Raw genomic sequence first — 20,387 nt, 5'->3', positions numbered from 1 at the left:
TGCTCCAAGGTAGAATCATCTGTGCCTTCATTATTTCTGACCAGTGTTTTTCTAAACAGATCATAAAGAGACTCCTACTGTTGAAATGTTAAACCTTGCCTTCTAAAACCTATTCTAGTGCTTATCTGTCTTGAGCATTACACTGTTTCTTAACATGTATAACCTAAGTGTCCCATTATAGATTTAGTGCGTTCTTAAAATGCTTCATTGAACATACAGGCAGTTTTCCCCCTTCCATTCCTGAAGATGTGAAGTGATATTTAAGTTATAAGCTCTCTAGATGACCGTGTATTAGCAACACATGGTAGCATTCTCTTGAGACTGAGAAATATGATTGCCAATGGGTGCTGAACTGGATACTCAGATTTTGTGGCTGGATCTGGTTTCTCGGGCAGAAGTTCTGCTTCTGAGCGTTCATAGTAACACTTGATCCTGGCAGCTGAGTGCCTAAGTCCTAAGCAAAGCGCCCACAAATAAACCCTTATCTAAGTTTGTGTGTACTATCACTGAAGCCAGCAAAAATACACATGCTTAAGTGAATTTTCTTTTTGCAGCTTCTTAGAGTTTCTAAACATAAAGAAGAACAATCTTTTACACAGTTTTAAATATCCTATTTTGAGTACTTTCTTTGGAATGAAATGAGAACATTTAGCCCTTAAGGAGAATGAACACACAGGTCCATCAAAATACAATTATTTTGAGACTTGTGTCAGAGAAGTATCCAAAGGTAACAGCGTGCGCTGATTACAAATCAGTGATTACATAAATTATAAAAGGAGATCTAAGATAATCATTCATAAAAGTAATAAATATAGTATAATTTCATGAGAAATATGCTATTATTCACCTGGAAAATATTTACAAAAATAGAAGAAAAAATATTTTTATCTTTTTTTTCTGACCAACTAATATCTTCCTCATATGCATTAGCACAATGAATGCATTGTAGGGATTTCTGTTGTCCATAATTTCCTAGTATCACAGAAAGGAAAATGACAAACCTTCACGTTTTGTCTCAGACATTCAGGAGGCTCCTAAAGGCGGTATTATTGATTAAGATGGAAGATCCGTTACTTAAATAAATAGTAAATAAAATAATAAAGTATTTGCTTACCTATTTCCATTTGCATTCTTCATTTCACAGGCTGCAAAAAATCTGTATTCCCAACCAGTTTGTTTATGGACTTTCTGATGGCAAGGAAGCAGAAGAATAGCAGAACTACTGAGATCAGTTCCATTGCCCCAAAAAGTAAGATTGTTTTTCTAAACACTGATACCTGTTTTGTATGTTTGGATCATGCATTTTGTATAGTGGCAACGTTCTGAACTGACAGAGATCCGCAAGAAAACAATTTGGGGATACACTTAAGACTTTTGTATGTATTATTAAAACCTGATTTGTACATACTCTGAAGTATGTATGGTATCCTACTCCTAACCTGCTTTTTCATACATGTAGTTTCATACATACACATATACACGTATCTGTACAGACACACACAGTATTGCTGAGTCCTGTAGCAGCACCGATGGGTACTTAACATGACATAAAGCCCTTTTTTTCTTCTTTTTCCTGCAAGGCTGTCTCTGAGGTCTGTGGCATTTGACAGACTCCCTCAAATTTGATTTCAGCAGAGAAAGGGAACAAGCAAAACCTTCCGAAGTAGAAACTGAAGTTTTAGAAGGTAAATAAATAAAATCCTAAACTTAGTATTTTCAATAATAAATATTTCATTTTAGAAGTGATGTTATGGTAGACTGGTTGGATTTGACAGTCCTGATGTACCAGCTGACTTCATTGGATATCCTCATAGAAAATGCATGTTATAGTCCATTATTAATTGCTGTGCTGCTATGTACTAAGTCTTCAAATATTTAAAAGACAATCTGAAAAAATACCAGGGACTTTCTGTCCTTGATAATAATTGACTGGTTCGCTGATGCCAGTTGTTTCTTTAGAAAAACATTCTTTTTTGTTTGTTTGTGCAATGGGCACAGCATTAGGGAGACAACTAAAATTAAACAGGGAAAAAAAGTTAAGTGCTTTTTAAGAAGTTTTTCTTGAGGAGAAAAGGTGCCTTGTTACTCTTTAAGTAATATACACACATTGAAATATACTACAGAGATATTCTCAGGACTGTAGAATTCAGAACTGATCTACTCACTCTTCAGAAGCACTGTATGGTTAGTATAAGACATATCTTTTACCACAGCTTCATCCGGATAATAGCCAGCAGCTTGACAATTTGTAGATATCCTAGTAGAAAACATGAAATTAATTAGCACATATTTCTTCTGTATGTAGTATTTATTTAGAAAATGTGTTTTTAAAAGTCTGACAACCAATTGTAGGCTATCTAGCAACTCCGATGTGTCACAGAGTTCCCCAGAAATATTTGTGATCATGATATCTCTAGACAATTATTACCTTGCTGTTTTAGAAGGGAAGCAGGTGGCTGTCTGCCAACATGGCTGTAGTAATTCATCTAAATTCTGTTTTAGAACAACAAGCTCTGATTTGCAAGACAAAAGTAGCAGCAGGTTGGGCCAACACAAGCACTGTCCACCTGAGAACCAGTATCCAAAGAGAAACTTAAGACCATTAGGTTCATTTCTAAGAGTCCATAAGTAGTCGTTAGACAGAACACAATGCCAGTCTGCACCGGCCTGTTTTACATTACAACTGCTTAACTGAATTTAAAAAGCCTTTAAAACCAATTAAAATCTCCTGAATTACCCAGTTCTTATATATTTAAATATGCAGTCTTCATCTGACTCCTCCTGAGTAAAGAATGAAAGGTATAATTATTTAACATTGAAAATGGTTTAATGTCATAGAATTTTTGTAGACGTGCAGCACACAGAACTGCACAGAAATAATTTCTTATCTGTTCAGTGGTTCAATAGGAAAATTACAAGATGAAGTGATTTTAAAATAACATGAAACATAAATAACAACATTTTGGAATTTAGATGTCCTTAATAAGGTTAAGCACAGCATGAAGGCATTGGTAAGGTTTTTGGGAGGTTGTGTCTGGGAGGAACAAATTCATCTCATACCATGATCTGAAGAACAATGTAACTGGGATACATTAGTAGGTATGCGATTAGAAACAATACACAAAAGAAGTCATCTACTAAAAAACGATTTAAAAGCAAATCTGCAGATGTCAGGGACTATTACTGGATCTGAATCAGTTTGATGCAACATATGCAGATAATCAAGCACTGGCTAGAGCTTAAGTGTTATATAAAATGTTCTGATCCAAACTCAACAAAACAAATGGTATATGCAAACATCTTTAGCTAGCACACGATTTAGTTTTGCAGGAGGTACTCAGTCCCGTGCCAAGCTTCATGATAGGTAGTTCCCATGTAAATTTTGATATATTTTGTTGCATTACATTGTTATTCACAGTTCAGGCTAAGAGCCAAAAATTAGAGCCTTTCTGCAATGCTTCTATTGGGAGCAGACTTGTGTAGGACTTAGGTGCGTCTTTGGCATAAGCTTGTTTATCCGAGAAATGGTTTCCTTGAACATAGTGGAGCAAAAAGAAGAGTGGCATCACTTTGCTCGCTTCCACATTCTTGTTCTGCTTGTGTCAAATAAGTCTGACAGAAGCTCATGGCTGCTCTTCAAGTTTTCTGATAAGAAAACACTCTTAATCCCCATTTCTATACTTGGACAAATCTCCTGAGGCACATGATTAACACCTTGCTCAGATCCTGCCACGTTTACCACCTCCTACTGTTCTAGCTCTCACAACACGCATGAATGTTTCATTGTTCCTGTTCAGCCCTTACTTACTGACCGTACCCAAGCCCATGACTGAGCACAGTCACAAACATTTGTCAGAATAAGAGTATTATGAGAACACCTCCAAAGAAAATGGTCATACTTCCACCCTTCCGCCCTACCTCTCCCTCCCCATCTTCCTCTAACCATACAAATAGGGACAAAAAGTCTCCTGTTTTTCATTTTCTGCATGAATCAGTCAGAATGAGAGCACTACTGTGGGCAGGCTTGGACAAAGAAGCAAGGTTTGGATTCAGCTTTAAATGAAGGCAGATTAGGGAGGTTTGGTTTTCCTCCATAGCATTTCTTCAGCAGATTTGGGGTGGTCAACAAGGCATAAATGCTGCAAGAACATACATTACAGTAACAGTCTGCTTTATTCCCGTTCCTATTCATGTTTAAAATGTATTTAGAGTCATTATCGTTCTCAAGAATGTAATGTCACCGGAAATACATCAGCAAGTCATGCACTGGCTAAATATAACACCTTACATCAGGTTCTGGAAGCAGTACAAAGTCGGGATATTTAGTATGAGGTATCCTTTGTCATGCAGCATTCCTTTTCATTTTGCTGGGAGTTTAGTCTGAGCAGGCACCACAGAGCATAGTGAGGGTTATAAAACTGGGGGGGCTCGCCAAAGAAGCTGTCAGCCACAACAAAATCTGATTATGGGCTTTATCCCTGACACTTCTGATTTACCAGAGAGAGAAAATTACAAAAGACAACATTCTGTTTTTCACACCTGAGTACAGATAATGCTTGAGGCATTATAATGTTCTTTGATATGTGTGCCTATTTTATATTGCAAATGTAATTTTTCTTGCTACTGTGATATCATTTACCATCATTGCGCCCCTTGCTTTTAGCTCTTCCCCCTTCTGCCAGTACCACACAGAGAGGATTTTAAGTCACAGCCTTCATTTTACTCACTGAGCTCACTAAAATAGTGTTATCTGTGGTCTCAGAAGAAAAAAAAAAAGAATGAAAGGAAAAAAACAACCAAAACCAAACAAGCAAATAAAAAACAACCCAGCCTGGTTTACAATGGGGTATTTCAAAGAGTATAAATGACAAAAACAGGTTAGCCATCCTAATAAGTATGCTGACACTGAACGTACATATTGGCACTGTAATTTTCTCTACTTATTTATGTTTACTGTTTTCCTTATTTATTTTTTTTTCTACTGTTGCGTGGAGAGAACATCCCTGATTAGAGTGCAATACATTTCTCTTATTGATTAGCCTTCATTCATTAAAGATTAAGCACACACACAAAAGTCAGCCCAAAGTTATGCATCAGCTCCTAGATAGCTAAAAATACATCCTAACTTGTTTTATTTTATGCATTTGCTTAAAATGAAAAGCTCTTGGGAAGATCATACATTCACAGAGCTGCCTGAGAGAATTTATAGCTTGTCAGCTGCATAAAGATATCATCTTCCAAAGTATTTTTGGGTGACATGGTAACAACATTCAATAAGATGTTAAACAGAAATCTTGTGCTAACTCTGCCTGTATTCACTTGTGATACTGCTTAGAAGTTTATTTCTCTTGAAAGAAAATAAGTACAGCATTTGAACACAGTGGAATACACTTTCTTTGTAATAATTCTGGAGCAAGTCCTGCCCTGCTAGCCCTGTGGGAATAAGAAGAAGCATTGCACAGTGCATCCATTGCCACATGTACCCTGCAAGCTAGGGCTGAATTCCAAGAGGCACACCCCTGGGAAGCACTTCAAGACATTGTAAAATACTGTATGCCTGCATAGCCTTACGTACAGTATTAAGAAAGCCTACCATATCAACATCTTTTTGAAATAATATGCAGTTGAAAGCACATAATGTAAAGCTGAGACTGTTGCAGGCCTCTCTCTAGCTATACTTCTGCAATCCATTCTCCCTTAAAAAAGGAAGCTTGAGGAGAAATGGGAGAAGAAATAGTCTGCAATAGTTTCATCAAACATGTCTGTCCCTTTAAACTGTGTAATAAAATAAAACTGTAGACAATTTCCTCAACCAATAAATTTCATCTGTGAGCTTCCAATACACAACCCCTGTAAACTACAGCAGGAAGCCCTGGGATGTGACCTGTCCTGGTAACTCAACAAAGCAGCATCTTCCCCAGCTGCACATCAAAGCAGCAGGAAAACTGAGTTTTAGAAAGGAATTTGAATTAATATGGAAAATCCAACTAATTAACTTTATCAAAACTCTCATCAGTGACTGTAGAGTTCCTATAGGTCTGCATCCAAAGTAATTTTTGTTTACCGAGAAGAAATATTTTTACTGTACTCATGGATACAGGAAATAACTCAATTTCAGCTATTGTGTCTGCTACCTCTCCTCATTTCCAATTTCATTTTGACTATTTTTTGTCTTTTTGCAATGACTACTCCATCAGCCTCAACTTAGAGAATTGTGCACTGTGTTCTTCAGGGTGGCAGATCCTCCTTTTTCTTTTTAGCTAGAAAGACCATTAAGAAACTGCTTAAACCAAGGACTGCTTGAACCTTTTCCTCTTTAACTGCTGCTTACAATAAGCCTCTCCTTTTCTCTCAATATTATTGTTGCCTTCTGGATTGCTGCCTAACAGTCAGACATTAAAAAAAGCAAAAGGGTATCTGGCATTGCTACCGAGGAGAAAGTACCCCCTGGGAATGAGAACAGGGCTGCTGCATCTGCTGAATTCTAATGGAAATGAATTTAATTTAGTTAGAAGATAGGCACTGGGGCTTTTTAGTGCCAGAGGCCTTCTATAGTGCGTACATGTTTATAATAAATCCTCAAAAACTATTTTAAATTTCATTCATCTTCGTAGGTTTCTGATTTTGTATATTTGTTATAACTTGGTCTTTACTGAAGCCGTACTACAGTCCTTTAAAAATGTACTTCTTTTTCAGTGTGGCTCATTGAGCACAACCTGGCTACCAGCACTTTGAGAAACTGGGTGGCAGAGGTAGAAACCTGATTTTGTTGATAGTGCTAAATACATTGTCTGAAGAGCCTAAGCTTGCAAGTGTCAAACCTGTAACAGTATTTAAGATACTATATCGAAAACCTCCTTAGCCCAGAGAAGATGATAAAATGACTTTCTCATTACCTAGAACAGAGATAAGTCTCTAAAAAGTTCAATACAAATTAAGCATGGATGTTACAGGATGCAGTCTCTCATGCTGATGGAGGAGGAAAAAGCAAGCAAAAAGTGATTCTCACCCCTAAAATTCTTGGCGTGAGCAATGCACTCTTCTAACCCATCCACAGTTTATTATTGTCTTACTTTGAGTTTTGAACTGCAGTTGCAATGACTCTGAAATGCGTTGTGATGTGGCTTAAAAATGCTAAAAAAAAAACAAAAACCACTATACAACTAACGAGTCAGAAACCCTCAGAAATGCTTATTTCTTTGTCTTTCAGATCAGTTGCCATATGCTGTTTTTGTTGTTGTTTTTTTGTATGTATATGTGTTACAGAAGAAATTAGCTCAGACCAAGCACTGTTACAGGGTAAACGTCTTTCTTTTGAATATTGGACAGACGTTTCTTACATCAAAAGGATTATGTTAACTACAACAGATTCTGAATAATGTAGACATTACAGTTTGTTACTAATCTATGGAGATTCATTTAGGCCGGACTAATCTGGGAACACCTTTTCTAATACATCCCCTTTGCACATACAGTACCTATCTTCCATGTTCCCAAGTGAAGAACCATGACACTAGAATGCTGCTGGACTACTACTTACCCTTTTGATGTCACATCTGAGACAACACAGGGGAAAGCAGCAAAGTTGCCTATAAGCAAGTCCCATTACCAAGGTGTAGATACACAACTCAGATGCAGGTTGCTCAATTTCTGTGATATAAGATTGAATTTAAATCTTTGACTTTTACAAATTGCAATAGAGCACTTCTTCAGACTACAAGACGCTAAGGTATATTAGGCAAAACACATCAATTGGATTTTCAGAGATCTTGCTCATACTTTCCTAATCTTATTTAATCATAGATCCCTTTACATAGCCTTCATAGCATCAAGACCTGTTTCATATCAGGCTAAGTTGCACAGGTAATTATTTCATTAAATGTACCCATGTCTGTAATTCGTAATCATATGCCAGGGTTTCAGTATGTTAGTTTATGAATGAACATACAATTGGAAGGAGATTTCCTGCCCCATAGAGCTTATTATATAAAATGGGAGAGAGAATGGGAAACACGGTCGAAAGAAATTGGCAAGACCATAAAAGCCAGCAATATAGGAAGTACTTACAGAATACTGACATCCTGATATTTGTCCTGATTTGTAGTGTGGAGAAAATAAGTTTACTGGGATTTAAAGAAAACAGTTTCACAGATGTGCAAAAGCTATTTTGAAGCATGAAAAATCAAAATAGAAAAATGGGATTTAATCATTGAGTACCAGAGGTACCATTAAACCCATTCACAGCCTTTCATTTGAGGAGGAGGATGGCTTGTTTGTTTGATGCAATAAGCAAAACTGTACCATCTCAGAAATAGATGGTATTTCCAAAGTCATTGTCTAGAAAGAAAAAAACCAATAAAAACACAACTTTTTATCAAGATAGACAGTACAGAAGAGTACCAGAATAGGTTTGTTTACTGTGAGGAACATATGATGTTAAAAAAAACTTCTTTTTCCCCTGCCTGACATACCAAACTGTTAAGAAGTGAGCTATAGTTTTGACAGTCAGCCCTCACAATGTGGTTTTGGAAGGCATTTTGCATTCACCAGCTACAAGTTTAAACAGAAGAATCCCCTGGCATCACCACTGGCTTACACACAGATTCATTTATACACACTCCATTTTTCATGAGGTGCCCACATCAGCCATATAATATTACTTCTCAGAGAAGCCTTGTTGATTTTTCTTCACTGTTTTTTTGTTTTGTTTGTTTGCTTTTTTAGTAAGACAAGGCTTCTACCATTTCCTTTTTGCTATTTCATGTCCCAAGGCATTGTAGAGCAGCTCCTGCCTTTCATTGTGTTCCTCTGCTGGCTGAAGAGAGTAGTTTTCATGCTTAGTGTGTATAAGACCATCTATAGGAGATATCTGTTTTATCCAGAAGATCTCTCTGGTCTGTAAAAAGGTCAAGGCTATTTCTTTGGTTACATCTCTGCATTAGGTCTTCTCTGCTTACTGAAAGTCTAGGATAAATTTAATCTTCTAAAGAAGTAGATCTTTGTATGCTTATGTGTCTGCATGAACAGTTACGTTTAACTTATGCAGGACTGATGCCAGCTTATAAAAGACCTCAGAAATCCCACAATATTAGGATTGTGTGTAGCAGAAAATAGTTGCATCCCATTTGTGCTATGGGAACGCAGCCCTTCAATATCTCAATAGCAGACACGCAGAAATATTTCAGAGCCAAGCATGAATCACTGAGCTGTAGCTAAGAGAATCTCTTGGGCAAACTCATACATTGCTTTTAAGAACTGCAGGTCTTTCTGTCATTCTGATGATGGTGCAGTGGTGAACAAAAAGCTCAGCATTGTACTTTCAGTTCTGTGGAGAGAGTGGAAACTGCTGTCATAATTCTCCTGTAAATATATGCTAACATTCTGAGCTACAATTCATAGATAATCTCCCATAGGCTTCGGTAGTTGGTGCAGAAGAGCTGAAATCATTAAGCTTTTAAAAAACAAAAACATAAACTGTTTTTATCAGTAGTTTTAGGTATTAATCCCATCTGATCTCCATCAATACTAATGTAATTGGTCAGGTAGCAAATCTCCGAGAAGCTCCCCAGGTACTTGCTGATAATTCTCAGGAAAATCTCTAGTTTTCTACATTTCTCTACTGAAACAGAAGCAAAAGAATTGCTGGAAATCTTTCACAGTTTCAGAATTTCTAACAAGCACGGTGTTAGAATCTCTGTGGCTTTAGTGATTTGAGCCTAACGAGCAGACTAATTGCTCCAGTCCTTGAGTCTCTCAGCTGGAAAGAGATTGCTACCTGTAATTTAATTTATTAACTGCGCACATACCTTTAATTCTCTGTAGGAATTAAATAAGGGGTAAGAAGTGGAATAACATCTCTTAAAGCCACACATTTAAGAGGCTATAAATTAACTTCCTAAGTTACTGCATAATGCATCATATTTTCCTTCTCTTATCTTCTGTACTGCTTAAAAAGCTGGCTAGATAAAAGAGCAACAAAGAACTTGGGAAGAAACAGTAAGGACCACTTGACACATAACTGGATTTATGCAGCAGGAAATTGAAATTGTTTTCACATCCTCATTTTTACCTTACTAATCTTTTTATAGAGCTTTTACTGGCAGCTTCCTGTTTGGAAAAGAGTACACAAGAGTCTACATGGTGAGAAAGAATCTTCTAAGCTTGATTGAGATGTTGTGTGGGGGACAATATATGCTCCTCTATATGATAAGATTTCATATTGTTGCAGATATGTGTTAGTTTCATCACTTAAGAAATGGAGAACAGCAGTAGAATCTGCACCTCTTGCCCTAAGCATAATTCAAAAAGGAAAATAAATAACCTTTTTAAAAACACAACTGAAGAACTCACAAATGATGAAATAACAAGATTCTGGACTTCATATAACCTGAATATGGTATCCTTTCCAGAGACCATAATCTAATTTTACCCACAGCAAGATCTGAAATAATTTCATTACTAGAGGGGTAAAATATACTGCACATCTGTAAATTAATCATGAGAGATGGAGGGAATGTTTTCACATGGCTCACACAGGAATATGGGGTTATGATAAATGTAATCACTTCCCACTATTGAATAGTGCTCTCCAGTTTAACATATCTGGCTGCACAGCACTTACAGCCCCTACAAGAACAGCTCACAATACAAATTAGTAATTTCTTGGGTAACGGCTCAGTGATGTTACAAAGAACATGTCTGTCACACTATCAAATTCCTCCCCTGCACAACAGCCATAATGTAAGCCTTCAAATGTAAGTCAGCGCTTAAGCATCAAGAAACAAAAGGGAGCGTGGAGTCGGTATCTATCAAGATGAGGATTTTTTTTAGAACATCACCTCTCTTGTTACTGTCTTATTTTTAGCTCTCTGTATTGATTTGTTACAGTGTTCATCCTCCTCACTGTGTCACCAGTCTAGTCACACAGTGATCACGCTCATATTATGTAATTAAGGTATCATTCCTTCTGCACTTAACATATTTGTGGTTTTACTAGATTTATTCTCAATGTGAAAAGCGTAATTACAAAACAAACAAAAAACAACACACCACCACCAAAACAAATGCATTAATATGAAATGCTTCTTCTGAAAACATACTCAATATATTCAGTTCATATAACCTGCAGACACCTGTAGGATGTAACACATACAGGATAGAAATAATAGAACTATGAAAATAGCTGACATGTTTTACATACTACGCATCTGCAGCCCATTGCAGACACCTGAAGGCCTAGGATTTGCTTAGATTTATTTTTCAGGGATTCTAGGAAGTCTTATGTGAACCTCCAAGTACTGTGAGAACACCTTTAATTTATTCTGCAATGCATGCACTGACTGCACTCCAACTGCTGCTAGATGTTTTCCACCATTCTTTTCCTACTGGCATTACACTCCCCTTTACAGAAGTTGAACTTTGCACATGGCAGCTTGCAAATTTCTCTTGACCCATGCAAGAGGCCAGAAGAACTGCAAGCATAGTCTACTTTAATTTCTTTACAGTCAGCTTGTGAAAAAGGTCACTATGCAGAGCATGGGTGTGTCAAAGTCCATTGACACAGATAGCAACATTACGTAGGCGCTCAGGGGTGAAGCTTGTGCAGGAAGCTGCAATTCCAGGTTATGTGTAACCTCTCTCTGATACATAATAGAAGTTGCTATGATTGGCTTGATTGTTCCTAAGAAATGAACTGGTTAAAAGATAGGGGAACTTACCTACTTTTGTTATCTACTTTGCTTTCAAGAGCAACATCATGCAATAAAAGAGATACTTAGAACACCAGGATAAGCCTTGGGGCCATGGCCCCATTGCCCATGCTGCTCTCTGTTTTAATTTTGGTTCTCACCCAAGTCTCAACAAAAGCTCTCTCCACCCCCTTGCTGTCTAGTCTGACCCCGCAGTGTGTATACATTTTGCCTTTAGAATCTTACTGATTTTATTCAAACTCTTTCACTGGCATACGTTCCAAGGAATATCATTAAAGTTTAAAAGAAAAATTAAAAGATGCTAATATAAATAAGTAGTATATGCAAATAAATAGTTTATAACTTTGCACAGAGTAAGATCATACTGTTATTAACTTGTGTAACAGAACACATTTATTGAATGTATATATACATAATTTTGACAAGGTATCTAGAATTAATCTTTCTATTCTAGAATATGCAGGAATAAAATCTTAAGTGAAGCTTCCCCAGACATGTTTTGTTCAGTTTGATAGACTTGCCTGTATTTCTCATTTGGAGAACAGCAGAATATACCATGCTCTTTCTAGTGTACACATTTATTAACATTTCCTCTTGAACTGCCCTGCTCAGAAGGGAGTTTCCCAAAGGAAGGCCTTCCAAATAGTTCCCCATGTCAACTTGTGACCCTGAAGCAAGCTAGCTGACATGCCAGTGTCCTCCAAGGGTGACATATCTATTCCCCTGATACATGAGCACCTTGAACCCAATGTTATGTACTCTGAATTGCAGGGATGAATTCACCAAGACGCAATACTGCTGATTTAGTAGGATTACATAGTGTTGTGGAACTCAGTAACATTTTCATCTCTATTTTGAAAGCATACCACAGAAAAGTAAGAAAACCCTAGAATGCCTGAGTAGATCAGTTTCTATTTTTCCCCTCTGCTACTTCTCTGACAGATATTAGCCTTACAAACAGAAACTACAGCATACTAGGTAGATACTACATCTATGGAAAGTGTCATCCTACTGTTTCTCGCGTTCATTTTTAATGCTATACTGTCTTTATCAGTAGATCTTCTAAATGCCTGTTACTTTCTGACAATTTTTTTTCCTGTTTCCGCCACCATACTAACTACATTTTAAAACAGAAACAATTAGCCTCCCAACTACTCGGTTTCTATTTAAAGGTGTTACCCTAACATAATTTTAAAAAGTATTTTTGAGTTGAGAATTCTTCTCCTTGAACGTAGCAGGGATACTTAACATCTCTATTCATTTTTCCAGTGCTTTTAAACACAGGACAGCTGTGTGTTCTCTTTTTCCCCCAGGTGATCATCCAGGAACGTTCAAACATTTTATACGTTGTTTCCAATAAAAATATTACAATGATTTGCCAGTTCTTCAGAAGTCTTTCCACATGCAGTGTTGGCCAGGTCTGACCCTTTGCCCGAGCATTACAGTGTCAGCCAACCATTTGATTTCTCCCATATTATTTGTCCAATTTCTATTATTTCTTTGTGTGTATAGAGAAGAAAGGAGAAGACAAGGAAGTGTGATCCACAGTTGGTGCATCTGGAGTCTCCCCTTTTTAGGAGCAATTATAAGAACAACACAGCTTTTTAAGATGAAAAACACTGCCTTATTCTTATGGCAAAAGCATCACCAAATGCAACAGCTTTTTGCTCAGGCACAGTGAAAGAGAACAGTTCAGGTCTAACACCCAGCTTAAAGCAGGTCCAAGTAGATTTAGTGGAACAGGGCTTTTGTCCTGAGCAGTTCACTAAGGACAGAGATACCACGACTTCTATGGGCATCTGTTCTAGTGTCTAATCAATCTCACAGTGAAATCCTTTTTCTTCATATCTACTCAAAGTTTCCTGTACTGCATTTGTTGTTTTTCTTCCCAGCACTGTGTACTCCTGGTATGAATCTGTACTTTTCTATATATTCCTTTTAAACAGTTTGGAGAACAATAATGCTTCCCCTTCTTCGGGTTCAGCAAACCCAGTTCTTGATCTCTTTTCATTTACCTTGCACTTCAGCATCCCTGGCTATCTTGTTGGCCTTTTGCTGAAGTTAATCTAGTATATCAATGCCTTTCTCATACTGGAGTCATTAAAAGGTTTCTATCACTCATGTACCAGTCAGATATACCTCATTTAAATGGCTGTGAAAGGTTTGAAGTTCAACCACAAGTAACAGTAGAGGTTATTATTATTTTTACAAGTGGATCATAAAGTGTCATATTTCTGCATTTTATGTCTTCAGTTTTGCACAAAGCTTTTACACACCACAATATACATTATTTAATTTGTAACCATGCAAGAAGCTGTCAAACTTCTGCTTTCTGAAATCCTTCTGCTGGAATTAGGAACTGGAAACTAGGACACTTGCTGCGTAAGCCTTACCATCTCTCACAATAAAAAGAAATATTAACGAGGACATCAGGACTTTGAAATGTGTCAAAGTTTGGCTGTCCTAGATTTAAAAAAGGAAATAGCAATGCACTGCCTGCTAGATTGAGACTGACTCCTGGGAGCCAGAGGGAAAGCAGATGAAAAGCAACTTTCTGTGTTGTTTTTTTTTTTTAATGATATCACAGGTTTCTAAGTTTAAGCCTGTAAACAGAGGCATCTTGTAAAGATTTTTAAGTGATACCTTTTCTCACTTTTAATGTTTCTATGTTAACATTCTATTCATATACAGAAAAATAATGGTACAGGGATTATGTCACCTCAAAAACACACAAAGCAACAATCAGTATTTCTGTGCTTCAGAACGCAAGGTGATGCAAACACAAGCCTTCTCATGATTAGCATTGACAAAAGCTAAACAAAACACGTTCTCTTGCTCATACTATGCTTCACAAATACAGCTCCAACAAGGACTGTGCAAACAGCAGAGATAGGGCAACAGAGTCACGTAAGCTATGGTGATGGAGCAAATATTGCTTCTTTCTAAGAAAAGACTGCCTAGAATCCTACAGTACTGCACCTGTATCTGTCCAGTACTGCCAGATTGCCTCATGTTTTCTCCAAATGGTTTTTGAAGCACTCAGAACTCCACGGCTCCAAAGGAGAATCAGGTCATGTACAATAAATAAATCAGGACCCTGCTTAAATTCACTCTCAGTCAATAACATACCTTCCAAACATTTTTTTCTTGTTTTGTTTTTTAGGCCAAGGAATACCTGGAGGCAAAAAAGGGACTCAAAATCCTTAATTCCCATATAAAATGGATGACTAGATCCATCAGATATTTGATTTCAGATATGTTAGCCTGCATTGCAGGCACAAGATATCTGACCTCATTCATTGAAGCTACTGCAAAAACATACAAAAAAGTAGTGAAAAAAAAAAACCAACCCAAAATTAGAAACTGAGATATTCAAACAGCATGTGCTAAATGCAGTTTTTTCAGCATCAAAGAGGGAGTGCTGAAATCAGGAAGTTCCATGAGAGGTGAAAATGACAGTGGCTTGAGTAGTGAGAAGGAAGTGGGAATTAATCTAGGTAGCTCCTCACAGTTTGTCTGTAAGGAACATCATCCTTCGTCTTCATGTAGCATACTGTTCTCCATACAAACCTCAGTCTAACCCCAGTTAGTGAAAATTTCCAGCCCCTGGCAAGCATCTAAGGTGACTAGTTAATAGTGACAAAGGAACTAGACAGATCCGCTGCAAACTTCTTGCATAAAAAGGTACAGCTTGCATGGAAGCAACTGACATATCATATGAAGTCATATCAGCAGCAACAGAAGTGTTGTCTTTGCATAACAAACGCTTGCATAACAAGGGCAGTCCCCGAACAAATGAATTTCAGAACCTTTACAAAATACAGGGAAGCAAGACTGTAGCTGGAAATTACCACACTCCCAAAGAATGTGTCTATTTAGTCTCCTTATACTTCAAAAAATATTCAGAAAGATTGTCACATCCACTTCTGTGTAGTGGTTCAAGAATATTAACCAGCCATCTTAAATTTCTTTTTTTCTGGATTGTCTCGTTGCCCATCTGCCATGTTTGAATCTCACTCTTGGTAGCAGGCTGGAATTGATAGTCATTGTTTCCTGTCTTAATTTTCCAACCTTAATTTTTCAGAACTAAGATGTTTAAAAATTACTAGGCAGGCCACTAACTTTCCTGATGGATAACAATCAATATAATTGTTGAAGGTCAGCCAGTATAATTACAGGGAAATCAACGTGAAAAAGAGTTTTTGTTTGAAGCACTTAGATAATCTTGAGGAAAAAGAATATGTATATATATATCTGCAATTCAAGAACAAAACCAGCCTCTGCATAAAACTTCAAAAGAAATGATGAGTTTCACTAGTTAAACTAAAATTTTCAAGAGAAACATTTCTTTCCTCTCAAATATTGCCAAGAGTGACAATATTATCGATGTTTTTTACATTGAAGATCAGCATAGAACCTGACACTCCATACTGACCAAACTAGTAAAAGCAAACAAAATGAAAGCACTAAAATTATGTATTTGTATGTCTTTGAAGAGCTACTCATAGAGGAAGAATTTGCTGTTTTGAACTGTTCTGCCTGGTCTATTTTTTTTTTTTTTTTTTAGTTCTTTTTAAAACTAAATGAGAGACACACAGGTATCCAACTTCTTGATAGAACATAGTTAAGGTGGATGGATCTCTGATCTTACCCAGCTCACCACACCATTTTGGAAATTTAATCCATTATACCTCTGAATAACCTGAAAGAGACCTAGAAACAAAAATACTAAAGCAAATTCAAAGTAGTCATAGGAGGAAATGGGCAGGGAAGAATCTGTTCCTTTTCAATATAACATTTAGGAAGAGACAAAGTAAACACAGCACAATCTCAATCACTTAGATGCCAAGAAAAAGGATCAACTGTGTTTAAAACCAGTGATTTATTATGGTTTATATAGTCCATGTATGCACCCACATCCCCCTGCAGCTATTTGGATACCAATGTCACATTGACTTTTACCTACTACAATCTGGGAAGGAAGCCAAGAATAACTTTTCCACTGGCCTTTGATGGCTACGTTTTCTACCAAGCCAAGGAAAATTTCAGAGGGACATTCAAGAAGTAAAAGTAATTTTATACTTTAAAAATCTGGATTGATTTTTTTTAAAATAAAATGTTACAAACCCCCCAAAAAATTCTCATAGGAAAATCCCTCATAAGATCTATTACAAGAGATATTCACATAGTTGATTACGCACAGAACACAATTTTAAAGATACTGTTAAAAAAAAACAAACAAAAAAGCACAACCTACTAACATCGAGTCCCTTGCCCTGATCTTTACTATTTGATTTCTGAGCATTTTTTATATTTTCTCTTTTCTGCCAGTTAGTAAATATTTCTACTGCTTCCACCCAGACTGGAACTTCTTAAGTTAAACTTATGAGCAAATATATCAATAATTGGTGCAATTCACCAGCTGGCTCTCAGGAACGTGGCTTTCTGGGACAGTCAGGGTACAGGCTTTTAGGATTGCACTATAGATTTTAAAATTTAGAACTGTTGTAAAACATACATTGCTTCAGCTTGAAAGTATTTAGAAAATTTATGTACCTATTACATAGTGAAGAGAATACAAAGGAAATGTGTTCCCTTATGTAGAGGTAGCCAGGATAGAAATGAAATATCTTAGATCATCACAATGGTCCTGGGCATTTATGCTTAAGTAAATGAATCAATCCTCGCTAATGAAGTCCTCAAAAGCATAGGAAGTAAGATAGAGCATTCAGGACTTGTGCCTCATCTGCAGTGTCCAAGTCCAAGCAGCTACATAAGACTAACTGTATATGCCTTATGAAGACTTACATGCTTAATTAAAACTTGGGTAGCATTTTCAACAGTAAGGTGATGTTACAAAGTTAATCTTTAGAACCTGTACCACATCAGCAAACCAAAACTTTAAAAACTTAGAAAGACAGTAATTTAGATTACTTTGACATGAAGGAATATAGAAGTGCGAGATACAAGGAGAGAAAATTGAGTATAGTAATTTATCATAGAGCCGTCTAATCTCGGAAAGACCATCAAGTCCAGCTATCAACCTGACCTACTAAATCCCATCACTAAACCATGTCTCTCAGTGCCACATCCGCACATCTCTTACATACCTCCGGCAATGGGGATTCCATGGGCAGTGTGTTCCAAAGCTTGACCAACCTCCCCATGAAAAAAAATCTTCCTAATAAGAAAGCTCAGCCTCTCTGGTACAACTTGAGACTGTTTCCTCACATCCTATCACTTGTCACTTAATAAGAGTGACATCCTCCTTGCTGCCACTGCCTTTCAAGTAGTTAAAGAGATCAGTGAGGTCTCCTCAACATCAATATCTTTCTGGTACTGAGGAGCTCACTCACAACTTAAATTCAATCAAGAAGGCTAATTACTTTGAGGCTGTAACTAAATTACAGTAGTAAAGAACTACATTTGCTTTCTAACTAATCAATGATATTCATGTCCTTCACTGTTATTAACATTTTGGGACAATACTAAATATATAGAGATGTTTCCTTCATGGATATCTGACAACATTGCATTTTCATGAAGCATTTAACACGTCAAGAGAGCAGCTCACTACTTCTCTGATTTGGTCATAAAGGCCAGAATCCATTAATTCTTAGAGGAAATAAATTTATCTGCCAAAGGCTAACAAAGCAGTCTGTCATATTAATGCTATGACATCAGATGGCAAAGAACAAGAATGAATTCAGAGTGAAAACTTCTACTCGCCAGGATCATAAGTTATTTTGCTGTTCTGTCTTTTCAAAGTGATTCCTAAAGCAGTTTTGTAAACCTTTATTACGAACACTATTGTTATAACGCAGCAAAACCCTGCACATGAACTTGAATTTAGTTTTCCAGTTATTCTTAAGGTATTTAGTATTAAAAGGCACTTACAGGATCTCAGTAAGTTGGATTAATGGTAAATTTTATCTCAGAAAAGTAACGCAAACAAAGCATTCAAACCTCCAGACACCTATTGCACTGCATTGGAGAGAGGTCAGTTCTCACTCTCAGTGTTCTTTGACAAAATTGAATCCAGATGTTTACTTAGAATAAAATATTAACAAATGTCTCCCAAGGGCAGCTGATCATTATTGAATGCTTTAATAACCTAAACCAAAAATTCTTTGAGGTGACAACCAGCCTTTAGCCAGAAAGATACTTTGGTTTATTTTACTGTATATTTTTAATAATCCATGGTATATTATCCTAATTTAATTCCAGCTTGTCATCAACAGAATACTTATCTCAGATAATTCTGAAAAAGCTGTACAACAAACCATTTGTGAAAGCAGTAATATCTTAGTTCTGAGCATATGGTTCTAATTTTGTTTCTTTTTTCCCTCGTCTATAAATGTAAGTTACTTGCTGTAGTTTTATTTTCCTAACACAAATCAGATATCTTTGAGAGAGAAGGATGTAGACATGAAAGAAAAGTTGTATATACAACAAGAAAACTTGACTTCACAAGCTCACCATTTTGAGCTAGTAACAAAACATTCCTATTCAGTAATATCTCAGTTCTTGAAGATTGAATTCAGAGAGTCTATTACTTAATAGGAGCTTCCTGGAAAATAAATAAATAAATAAATAAATACACATAGATAGATTTATATTCGGAAGATCACTCAATTCTCTCTAAAAAGCAAGTACAGCAGCTTGTATACATACACAATTAAGTTCTAGATTTCATGTCAGTCAATGCAAAGTTGACCTGTGAGGACTTACTATCATCTAACTTTCAACTTTTCAGTATGTTCACACATACATCAAAGCAGCATGAGATTCTTTACATTTCAACTCCCATCGTGAGCAGTTTGGCCTAATTTGCTTTACCAGGAACTTGCATTACACAGGAAGTAAATTTATAATTAATTTTTACTACTAAAATGTATTTTGAGAATTTCTTATTTTCTTTAAGTACCTTTTAATTTATCAGTTCTTTAATGCATTTAGCTACCTGGCCCTGCCCCCCCAGTCCAAATATAGGCCATCTTCATGTCCTTGAAGATTAAAGATGCCCATTCCTCCCACGTGTAGAAGTCTTGACCTGAAATGCCAGTGTTAGTCAAAGAAACTCCATACCTAAGACTCTCCAGGAATGTAGTGTTTTTTTTCTCTCCTTCCTTAAAGTGACTCTAACAAATCTTTTCATCCTTGCCTGTCTCAACTGTTTTAGCCGCTTTTCATGCAAGGAACCTCTGTCCTCCTGGTTTAGCAAAAATATTCACCACATCAGAGTAAAACATGGATGTGTCATGAGGAAAATTTTGATTCAAACTTGAGAGGGGAAAAAAAAAAAGTATTCTTGCAACCTTAAGAACTGTTTACATTACATGCTTGATAAAATGCAGTGCTGCCAAAGGCTGGAAATTTCTGCAAGGTATAGAAATTTGTAGAGCACTTTTAAACACAAATACAGTGAGGAAATACTATTATGTTCAGAGACTGATCAACAGTATCAGCTACACAGGAGAGTTTATAATTCTGTTTTAGAGAAGTATAAAACAAGAAGCGACAATATCTGGAATGTATTAAAAGATATCAGCGTATTTGTCACAGAGACAGCAGAACAGGCAAAAATGCATCAGCTGCATCTCATATTCAGAGAGGAATAGTTGTGGAACTTACACACTAGACATGCAAAGATCAAGCCAAAATAAACACAGGGTCTGA

At 36.7% G+C, this 20,387-nt stretch overlaps 1 protein-coding gene across 3 annotated transcripts in view; it reads left to right on the top strand.

The window, feature by feature from the left end:
* The window catches only part of LOC107319238 (translation initiation factor IF-2-like), a 65,605-nt gene that overhangs the window by 19,782 nt on the left and 25,436 nt on the right, over positions 1-20,387 (top strand). For 2 of the 3 annotated variants that reach the window (XR_004308612.1, XM_032446994.1), the window contains 2 exons: positions 1,145-1,249; positions 1,581-1,685. Coding sequence is in view for 2 of the 3 variants with exons in the window: in XM_032446994.1 (XP_032302885.1) it covers positions 1,145-1,192 (48 nt within the window). In the remaining variant the exon portion in view is untranslated. The remainder of the gene's footprint in view (positions 1-1,144; positions 1,250-1,580; positions 1,686-20,387) is intronic. The other variant, XM_032446995.1, reaches the window with a different exon arrangement.

The sequence above is a fragment of the Coturnix japonica genome, chromosome 11 (assembly GCF_001577835.2).
Source record: "Coturnix japonica isolate 7356 chromosome 11, Coturnix japonica 2.1, whole genome shotgun sequence".
Taxonomy (NCBI): Eukaryota; Metazoa; Chordata; class Aves; order Galliformes; family Phasianidae; genus Coturnix; species Coturnix japonica.
The sequence above is the reverse complement of the archived record's forward strand: the minus strand, read 5'-3'. Positions and strand labels throughout refer to the sequence as shown.